This window comes from Planococcus citri, chromosome 3 (genome assembly GCF_950023065.1).
Source record: "Planococcus citri chromosome 3, ihPlaCitr1.1, whole genome shotgun sequence".
Taxonomy (NCBI): domain Eukaryota; kingdom Metazoa; phylum Arthropoda; class Insecta; order Hemiptera; family Pseudococcidae; genus Planococcus; species Planococcus citri.
Window position 1 is genome coordinate 68701109 of NC_088679.1, and position 11016 is coordinate 68712124.

Sequence of the window (11016 nt, forward strand, 5' to 3'; positions counted from 1 at the left end):
TCATCATGAAACCGAAAATACGCTGGAGGCGCCAGAACGGTTCGAAAGCGCCACTAGTCGACTCGGCTGGTGGAAAACAAGCTACAAACTAAATTCCATCTTTTCAGACCAATTTGCAAAAATTTTAATTTTTTCTAATTTTAGTCCAAATTTACCTAAAATTTTCAAAAATTCGCAAAAAAATCGAAAAATGAATTTTAGCTCCTAAAATTTTGGGTGGTGGTATATTTTGGGGGTGCTCTTTCGATTCCACTTTGTATGGTTGAAAAATTTTTGTACCGGTTAGGATGCTTTCCAGTTAAGTCTACTAATGCTAATTTTGATCATGCAAAAGTTATCCTTCGAATGCATTGGAAATTTGAAATAAAGCTAACTGCACTCATGTATTTATCCAGTTTATGTCTCGTAAATGATATTAGGTAAGTAAGTAAGTAAGTACATACATATTTCAAAGATATGTGCAATCAAATTAAGTAGGTACCAACACAAAATGCCATTATGCAGTTTCAATAAGTTTATAAACTCATGATAAGAAATATAACAACAATCAAACAAATCCCAAATGATGTAAGTTCCACCGCAACGGCTACGTTTAACCATTTTTTTCCACTTCTATTCAATAGAGATTCTCCAGGTGTGCATTCATCATCAGTGGATGACATAGGTAGCAACTGCAATGTATCCACCTTGCTGTCTTCGCATTTGCTTTCTTCAGAAATTGCTCCTTGCTACATTTTGTTGACATACAAAATATGAAAAATATATCAATAATTTGGTAAAATGCGGCGGCTGGCGGGTATGATTATGGCCTACTTGGTTAATTGGTATACATTTATTTAAATGACAAAACCGTACCTCGACCAGTGATGAATGTGTTATTCTTGCAAATTGAACCAATTTGGCGGTGAGACAGCTGGATACTCCCAATATTAATAATAACACGACAAGTCCAGTCACTGAAGCACAAAACAAAATCGAATCAAATTCAAAACAATGTACCTAATAATAGGCTATGGCCCCCAGACCCTCCCCCATGGGTAAAAGTTCAAAAAATTTGTTTCATTTGTGTTGGAAGCCATGCATGGGGTCCAATCAAAAATCTGACGTCGTATTCGTGTTCAGCCTCACCAAAAACATACTATTCAATATGTCACATGCCCCAGATTTTTTTTCTGAAAGTTTTGCACAAATTTGGGAGGGGGAGCTCTCTAGTATCATAGCTTTGGAGATATGCGCTGCTGAAATTGAGTACCTCGAAACATTGCGAAAAGAATTGAAGCCTCTTATCCGCCCACTGAGGGAGCTGGGACCAAACTGATTGCGGGTTACTTACTTATTGGCTGAGTAAACATTGTAAAATAAAGTTTGAGCAAAATTGAAAGACATGATTTTCAAAATTGCGTTTTTTTGGTCCAAATTGACATGGAATGACCCAGGTGAAACATTCAGAAAAAAATTGATAAAAATGATCCATCTTTACTTACCAAAATTAGATGCTTTTGTGCTGAAATTAGGAATCGAATTTATCATCATCAGCAGAAAAAGTATCAGAAGTAGAATAGATGATATTTTTGAAGTCAGTTTCAGTCCACTCATTGGAGGTATCAAGAAAGATATCAGCATCACCAAACTTACAGCTGAAAAACAGGTCAACTGTTCAATAACTATTTTGGGTGGTGAAAACAAAAAGAATGGAAAGGAACATAAATTGAAAGAACGGAATCAAGAACAAAAACAAAGATAAAAAAAATAACAGAACAGAAACAAAACTTAAACCAAACACAAAAAATCTTATTTTCCAGTTTTTTTTGGTCATTTTTTCTGGAACTTGGAAGTTAAAAGAAAACTGATTGAAGCCTCATTTCCCTGGTTTTAAAATGAAATAAACAAAAATACTCAGGTACATTTATTATTACCTACCTATAATTGTTGAACACAATACCACCTGCCTTGAATAGCTTTTCATTTGCAAAATTATTTCAATTTTCGATTGTAGAAGATCACGTTTTTCTTCGAGGCCGGTTATCGTCCATAATGATGGTGAATATACCGATTTCTTGAGATTTAGAATCACGAACAAATTAGTACCTACATATTATTGGAGCCCCTGTACAAGTGAATGAAACTCACATCTAACAATATTATCTCTAAAGCTGGTGTATTGAGTGTAAAATCGAGTTCACACTTTTGAGGATCCCATGGCCAACCATTAGAATTCACGTCGCATTTTGTGTGTATCCTCATTGATGACTCCCATGCCAACCAACCATCTATAAATGCCTTCATGCGACCCTTGCCGAATGATCTGTTGTTTATGGAGTCTTCTTCAAACAAATTACTGAAATGTTTAACAATGTTATGCTTTATAAAATGCAATAACCATAATTATGCCAATTTACATTAAATAATATTCAACTTATTACTTGCTGAGTACCAAACTTGGCTTCCATACTGAATCGGCATCATCAATTCCTACCATAAGTAAATCATCTTCAAGTGATTTATTCGATTCCCAAGTTATTGGTTCTTTTTTAAATTGTTGATTCCAAGCGACTCGTTTATCGTCCCATTGCTGTCAAATACATAATGGGTGAACTTGGGAACTTACTTGATGCAATATTGAATGACATAGAACGACAACGTACATATGTATGGGTTTATATGGCTAGCATGACAGTCAACATGCGGTGATTTCTCTTACCATATTAATATGTCCAATCAACAGAAGTATTCCATCCTCAATGTTCTAATTGAATAGAATTTTCATTACAACTTTGCAAACATTATGAAGCTTTGATATAAAAATGAATAAAATGTTACCAAATCGATGTATGAGATGACCACATCCACTAATGGGCTAAAGAAAGTCTGCACATATGCGTTTGGTGAAGGTAAAAGTAAATTGTAATTTGAAAACAAATTGCATTTGATTTCAGCTTCATAGCTGCCTGTTGCAAGTTTTGCATAAATAATAAAATTGAATCAACCTTGGTGTAATGTAATATAGTATCACCAAAAACGAACACTTATAGACTATTTTGGCAAAAATTGACACTTTTTGGCATTTTCCTTGAAAAATTAACACTTTTTGACAACTTTTCCGAAAATTCACACTTTTTAATCTGGGCAAAGGTAGAAAAAAAAACAGAATCCTATAAGCATTTGGCAAAAAAGAGGACATTTGATTGGCAATTTTGGAAGGAAAAGAGGACTTCTCGAACACGAAAGTCGATTTTTTTGTGTTTGGGGTGGGAAGGGGGTACAAAAAATTATCAACGTACAATTTTCAAGAATTGGTGTGCCCCCAAAAAAGGCCTGCTTATCTCAGAGGAGAAATATAGTCCCAACGGGTACCGTCACAAAATCTAACTACCTTGTACCGTCACAAAATCTAACTACTTTGTAATTTAATATTTTTTTTTTCAAAACCACCTGGAAATACCACTAAATGATTTCACAAATAAGAATTTTGGCGATTTACTCAATTTTGAGGAAAATACTCAGGTAGTTAGATACTGTGATGCTAACCATTGGTACGCGTCACAATATCTAACTACCTTTTTTTTTTTTTCGGTGAAAATACTCAGGTGTCTCAGGTAGTTAGATACTGTGATGCATACGCGTCACAATATCTAACTACCTTTTTTTTTTTCGCTGTAAATCGCGGGAGGATGTGTGCGCGGTGGTTCTCCACTACGACGAGGGACATTCTCGTGATGTTAAGAATGCCAAATCAACGAATCAATCCATTTTATTTTGAAAAATTATGAAAAAATATGCAGGTATGTGTTGTATGAATTCATGTTTTACTTCCTTTTTTTTTATTTCAATACCAAGAAAAAATATACTCAAGAAAAAAGATGCCTGTTCAATTTTTCAAACCAAAAAAAAAATATACTTATTCACAGTAATTTTGCCATTACATATAAATCTGTCTTGTAGTATTCAAATTTCAAATTATTCTTTTCCTGTGTTTATTTTATTTTTATAATAATCAACCATTATATTTGACAACCTATGGTACAAAAAATTTTAATTTTATACCTGCAAATTTTTTCATAATTTTTCAAAATAAAATGGATCGATTTGTTGATTTGGCATTATTAACATCACGAGAATGTTCCTCGTCGTAGTGGAGAACCACCACACACATCCTCCCGCGATTTACAGCGAAAAAAAAAAGGTAGTTAGATATTGTGACGCGTATGCATCACAGTATCTAACTACCTGAGTATTTTCAGCGAAAAAAAAAAGGTAGTTAGATATTGTGACGCGTATGCATCACAGTATCTAACTACCTGAGTATTTTCAGCGAAAAAAAAAAAAGGTAGTTAGATATTGTGACGCGTACTAGTGGTTAGCATCACAGTATCTAACTACCTGAGTATTTTCCTCAAAATTGAGGGAACCGCAAAAATTCTGTTCCCTCGCCACATTTCTGGCAATTTTGCAATATTTTCAAAAAAAAAATTGCAAAAATTGCGGGTAGTTAGATTCTGTTATATCGCACCTCGGGAGTTATAAGGTCACATCTCAAAAAAGTGAAATTTTACAGGAGAGTGATTTTCTTTTTTTTAAAAACTTGATTCATTATTTTCATCAACTTATAATCAATTGTGAGGAATGAATAGCATGTCATTTTGAAGATTGGGTATCCTACCTTCATTTAGCATAAGAATATTTTGAAAAATAAAATCTTAAAGAGGAAATATTTCAATGTTTGGAAAACATTTTGAGTTATAACCTTTCATAAAAAGTGATCTGGAGGCGAAAAAAAGCGTCCAAAAAAATTTTCATGATATCAAAATTGTAGAGAATTAAATTTCCAATCGACATAATGTCGTTAGTTTTTTTCTAGAGTGCTTAGTTTTTGAGTTTTTCCCAAAAAACTAAAATTTTAATATATATGCAAATTAATTTTTCTGAAAAATGTTCTATTTTAAAAATTTTTTGTTTTGGAACAAACCTACAAAAAATACACTCCTTGTGATTATTTTACATCTTAAAAACGTTCAACACTATCGAAACTGGTTTCTGACACTTTGTATGTGCAAATTTTACTCAAAGAAAGAGGAGTTTTTTGAGATGTGACCTTATAACTCCAAACAACTTGCAATGTTGTAGAAATTTTGAGTTAGGCCCTTTGCATTTTTTACATGATCTAAGCAGCATACCCGACTCAAAGTGTTATTTTTGGTTGCAGGGGGTCATGCAAACCCCAAAAATGCAAAAACATCAAAATCGATTTTTTTTGAGATGTGACCTTATAACTCCCGAGGTGCGATATTACCGTGGCAACGCTTTCTTTTATCGCAATGAAAAAAAATACTATGGAAATTTTTTAACAATTTTGGCAGAAGCAGTGGGTTTTTGGGCAATCTTGGCAAGAACAGGATTGTTTAACGATTTTAGAAAAAATTGCCCCCTTTGAATATTTTACCAAAAATTAATACTTTTTGACAATTTTGACGAAAATAAACACTTTTTGATTTGGGCAAAGACAAAAAAAAAGCAGAGCCTTATATTTAAGCAAGTTTGGCAAAAAAAATAACTCTTGGAACGAACAACAAAAAAAAAGACTTTTAGAACAGATAAGGCGAAAAAATCAATGCTGTTTGGTGATTTGGGGTGGTGAGGGGTACAAAAAATTATAGATTCACAACTTTCGAAAATTAGCGTAACCCCCCCCCCCTCCCCCCAAAAAAAGAAGTGAGAAATGGCCTGTTTATGAGGTATTCTACTCAGAGATGGAAAATTTTCAAATAATTTGTACCTGCAGACATTAATTTTACATCTTTTTTTATATTATTCAACTCTGGGGGCTTCGCCCAATGGGACCAACAGCTTTTGGAGGACCAAGGGAGGGGTTTTCTTGAAAATGGGCTTATTTAGGAAAATTCTACCAATTGCAAAATTTCTTTTCCTATTTTTTTCGTTTTTTTTTTCAAATTTGAGGTCTTCATACAAGAGAGTCAACATTATTTTGGGGGACCAATGAAGGGATTTCTTGAAAGGGGGCTTATGTAGAATAATCCTAATGTGGAAACGAGATATTTTCAAAAAGTTTTCCCTGATTTTGATCTATTGTTATTTTTTGTCATTTTATCAACCTCGAGGGGCTCTTTATTGGAGAGTCAATATTGTTTGAAGGACTGGAGAAAGTTTTTTCTTGAAACGGGGATTATTTAGAAAAGTTTTGACGCAGAAACAATGAATTATGAATTGAATTTTTTTGTCATTTTTTTACATTTTTCAAACTTGAAGGGCTACCGGCTCCATTTTTTTGCAGATAAGGGAAAAATAAGAAATAGGAAATTATTTTCTCACTCGAGGTCACAACTTTGATGGGTGGGAGGTGGAAAATTTCAACTTGGTAAAATAAGGTACACCTTAATACGTATTTGTAGATAGGTACATATTTAAATAAAAATATACAAACTTGGAAATGGGACACATCTTGTAGAATTGAAAATACCAATGTTTCTATTTAGTTCAACTTCAATCGATATCGCATAGTCAGATGATGTATAGTTGCCATCTATTGATTTTACATTTTGGGTTTTACTGACAGTCCATGGTGATTCATTTCCAGAATTTGATCTCTTTATGGAAATGTTAAACATTGCAGTAGAGTTGAGTACTAAAATTCCATTTTATGAGATGAATACTTACGTCAGAATTATTGAAAATTCTAGAAAGTAAAGATTCACTTTGATGATGAATGGTGAATAATGGGTTTAGTGAGCTGGTTTTAAAATCAAGTTGGCACATATGATTATACCACGGTCTAATTTTTACTGTGACTGGACACGTTGCTTGTATACTGATGTAGTTTGTCCAGAATGTTACTGTTCCATTATGCATTACTGTAGTAATACCGCCAGAATCGAGTAAAGGTTTATTCTTGATGAATGCATTGCTGTAATGAAGTTTTAAGGCGATGTATAGATGGTATTTGTTATGGTCATACATGGTGCTCATTTCAATTAAGATACATTATTTGCATAGGAAATCACTTTTTTCCAATAGGTAACAGGACGTTATTTTTTGTGCTCCACTATCAGATGTTCAATATCAACTTTCACATCGACAAGTCAATATTATGAAAGTTGATGTCAAAATGTATTGACAAGATTTTGAAGATTGATTTTTTGGTTACGATATCCTAAACTATAGAATGCAAATTTAGTTGAAAATGTATCCCAGTTTAAATGAGCACACAAAGCTTATATCTAGGAACATACTTGATTAATGAAAAATCTGGTTTCCATGTTTGGTGAAAATGATTCCCAATATCTAGAGACTGTGTATCATTGTATTCATTTGGTTCCCAGGTCAATTGCTCATCTTTCCACATCTGGATGTAGAAAAAGATCAGAAGTATTTAATAATTGCATATAGAGGTGGGTGGGGAAGAGAGAGGGTATTTTAACAGCACTTTTTTTTGTTCAAGTTGATCACTAAACTATGTATTTTGTCTCATAGAAATGTACAAATACCTAATGGTATTGTGATGAATGAAAACTACGAGGACGAATCAGTGGTGGATTCAGAGTTTTCGCGCCCCTATGCCGAGAATTATCTGCCCCATAACATCTTGGAAGGGAACAGGTCAAGTTTAAAAGTGACTAAATTATGTAAAAAAAAAAAATTAAATACCAACCGCTTTTGCAGTTCCGATCAGCTGGAATATTCCTGAAACATGCTGAAACATTTATTTTTTTTAAAGCAATGAATACCTACTTTGATTCATAATTATATCAAAAAATGACTGACGAAAAAACCTACTATATCAGCATAAAAAACGTCCAAGTCCAGTATTTGAAGGTAATCTTCTGAAGTAGTTTTCTGAAGGGTAGATGAATTGTAATTTGAAAATAATCGACATTTAAGCTTTTCTGTAGAGTTACCTGTCAAAATATTTCACTAGATGTAATGAACTAAAAAAAAAAATTAGCGAGCTGGCCGATGCTACATTACTACGTGTATTATGTAAAATGAATGAACGGATATCTATTTGCATACCTGTTAAAGTTTCGCAGTCGTGTCCATTTCCATAGTTTGCCTTTAATAAAATTTGAAAAATCACGTAAAATTTCACCAACGTTTGACTAAAAAACATATTTTTTACGATGTAAACGTCAAAATGACGATTCATATGCAATGACGCGATGGTTTATTCGAAAGTGTATAAGTTGTATCGTTCAATACTGGCGGCGAATCTTCAATATTATGGACATGCACGTGACCACGAAATGGCGAAAAACACAGGACTCTTCATTTCGGGTGGATTCGCATAGTTTATCACATTCTGATAACTTATAACAAAATATTCAATTTCCTACTTCTGTACTATTTTAAATTACAGGATGCAAATGATTAGATTAGATATGAAATAATAAGCCCGCGCACTAAAAAATTTGTTGAATGAAACCATATACGCGATTATGAGGACAAAGACTCCAAATCTGTCTCCTCCCCCCAGAACAATTTTCCGTATTAGAGCCGCTGTAGGAGGGGTTGGAGAAAATTTCACGAGGAAACGGCGAGGTTATTTGATAGATAGGCTGAAGCAGAATTGACTAAATTTCAATTTTTCAGACCAATTTGCTGAAATTTTGATTTTTCCTAATTTTAGCTCAAATTTAAATTTTCAAAAATTCGTGAGAAAATCTAAAAATGTGATCTGTCACGAGAAAACCAGGTTAGTGTCCAAAAAGTAAATTTTACAGGACGGGCATTTGAAGTTTGAATCTATGTGTTCGGCGATCTATGATTCGTAGGTCCGTGAAACTTGGTCCACTTTTGGTCTCAAGAGGTGCCAACATAACCTGACATTTTTTTTCAAAATCAGGGTTGCCAAAGGCCGAAAATCGAAATTTCCCCAAATCGATTTTTTCTTTTTTTATAAATTTTGCGCCAAAAATTAGGCGAAAACTACTAAGAATGAATAATTAATATAAAATAAAGTTATTTATTGAGTTGATTTTTCCAGCTTAAGCCCCATTCAAATTTCAATAAAATGGCACTAATCCTCCAAATGTGGACCGATTGCCCCAAAAATTTGCATATTGACTACTCCCCAGAAACATACTTTTCAAGAAAATCACAAAAAAAAATTTTCAAACTTTTTTTGTAGTTGCTCTATTTTTTTAACCTTCAATTTAGGGTCAAAAGAATCGTTCGCGAACGTTTTAACCACCACAGGCGGATTCTGCACTGAGTACGAAATCAATTATTTCCTTCTCTCCCTTAAGTAATCTATCCGATTCTAACTACACATATATCAAGTTTTGTCAAAATTGCAAAATAATGTTCTTTTTTTTATTTATTCGAAATTACCGAAAAATGACAATTCCTACTTTTTTGTAAATAAGTTCTGCATCTGCACGTAAAAAGGACTCACTTTTTGTCAAAATTACTATTAAAAAAAGCAGTTTTTTCATGCTTAGATAGTCGTGTTTTTTTGCCAAAATTGCGGAACACCTTTTTAAACCAAATTTTTTTTAGAAAATCTGTGTTTTTTTTTTTAATTATAAAAATTACCAAAAAAAATTTACTTTTTTGCCAAAATTACTGAAACCTCATAGCAACTTACTTTTTAGTGAAAATTGCAAACAAAATCAGGTTTCATTAAAATACCCATAAATCTTACGTTTTCGGTCCAAGTTTTCAAGAAATCATACTTTTTTGTAAAAATTGTTAGAAAGATTCACTTTTTGTCAAAATTTCCATCAAAAAACGGTTTTTGTATGTGTTTAATTCGCACTCCCACCTTTCCCCTCAAACATCGTTGTTCGTAAAATATTAGAAAATATTTTTTCAAGTACCTATAAATACTTAATTAATTGTACTTATCACTAATGTGCATGTGCTTGTACTCTTGTTTCTTTTCTAATATCCATGCGTTTTTGTTTCAGGTGAAGTGCAAATTTTGTCGAGGAATAATTGGAACGTTGATGCAGATTTACCTCCAGGATGAATTTTTCGAACGGGTGTAAATATTGGAGAATGGAGATCACGTTGACAGAAGAGAACGCGATCGTCACGATTTTCGTGTAAATTGGATTAGAAACTATGAATAGTTTTAATAATATCATTGCAATTGTAACCTCCAATTTTGGCCATTTTTTGCTCATCGTTGTTGTTTTTTTATCGCAGATAAGTATTGGAGCTTTTTAAAAAAATATTTAAGTACCTGTATGATTGTTGTTGTATTTGTATGTCCACGATGTATGTATGTAGATTATTTATGTTGAAGAAATTTTATGAAATGAAATCTTACGGTGCTCTCAGCTCTCTTCGTGTAGTTTTCAAGAACCCGATGCCACGAAACCCATCTATCACATTCATTACTTCAAAGCATTAATCATTACCTAATAAAAACTTCGACCGATAATCGATTTTTATTCAAATTTAAGACCACGAAATTAAGGTCTCGGGTCTTCACTTAATTCAGCCAAAATCCTCCGAATTTTTTTCACAAGCTTTGAGAACAATAAGAACTGATGATAGGTACCGGATCCTTTTACAATGATGAAGGTAGATCTAAAATTGTGAATATTAATATCTCCAGCGTCATCTGTATGAGCATGCCGGTAGCTATGATAACATTAGAAACACGAAAATGAATCAAAAACACCCTCTGCGTGGTTTTCTATGCGTTAGGTTTCGTTAACTGTGTCGAAGATGGAAAAAGAGAACAGATTGTTCGATAGGGATGCTGCGTTGATTCTTTGTTCCAAGGAAAGAGTGCAGCAGATGTTTTTGGCAGAGTTGCAATCAATGATGTGTATATTTTCTCTAAATTGTACGTTCACGGTTGAAAAGTTTTTCTTTTTTTTTTATTTCACACGTCAGCGTTTATGTGTACCTGCTGTGTACGCATTTTCGAAACTCTATTCATCGAGTTTTTCGATTTTTTTTTCATCCCTTGGGGAGCAAGTTTTAGATTACCTATCCAATATTCATGTAAAATTATAACTTACCTGATAATTTAATGATGCATGATATCTC

General features: G+C 33.2%; 1 protein-coding gene and 1 long non-coding RNA gene across 2 annotated transcripts in view; one reads left to right on the forward strand and one right to left on the reverse strand.

Moving 5' to 3' along the window:
- Positions 1-10336, forward strand: part of LOC135841564 (uncharacterized) — a 43739-nt gene extending 33403 nt beyond the window's left edge. Inside the window, exon 3 of the long non-coding RNA XR_010557945.1 lies at positions 9921-10336. This is a non-coding gene — a long non-coding RNA (uncharacterized LOC135841564). The remainder of the gene's footprint in view (positions 1-9920) is intronic.
- Positions 365-8323, reverse strand: LOC135838515 (uncharacterized). The gene is made up of 14 exons (XM_065354183.1): positions 8026-8323; positions 7789-7910; positions 7664-7705; positions 7245-7357; positions 6673-6919; positions 6440-6602; positions 2821-2948; positions 2702-2746; positions 2424-2572; positions 2131-2338; positions 1921-2056; positions 1485-1637; positions 856-956; positions 365-728 (listed from the first exon to the last, which is right to left on the reverse strand). The coding sequence occupies exons 1-14, from the start codon at positions 8156-8158 to the stop codon at positions 516-518; spliced, it is 1953 nt and encodes a 650-aa protein (XP_065210255.1). The 5' UTR covers positions 8159-8323; the 3' UTR covers positions 365-515.
- Positions 10337-11016: the final 680 nt, after the last annotated feature.

Bases quoted from the DNA above. Each gene is read 5' to 3' on its own strand.
- LOC135838515 (XM_065354183.1), bottom strand. From the start codon at position 8,158: ATGAATCGTCATTTTGACGTTTACATCGTAAAAAATATGTTTTTTAGT. The intron at 2,949-6,439 runs GTTTGTATATTT...AACTTGCAACAG, and splicing joins AAGATGTGTCCCATTTCCAA to GCAGCTATGAAGCTGAAATC. The intron at 2,339-2,423 runs GTAATAAGTTGA...TAAACATTTCAG, and splicing joins CCAAGTTTGGTACTCAGCAA to TAATTTGTTTGAAGAAGACT.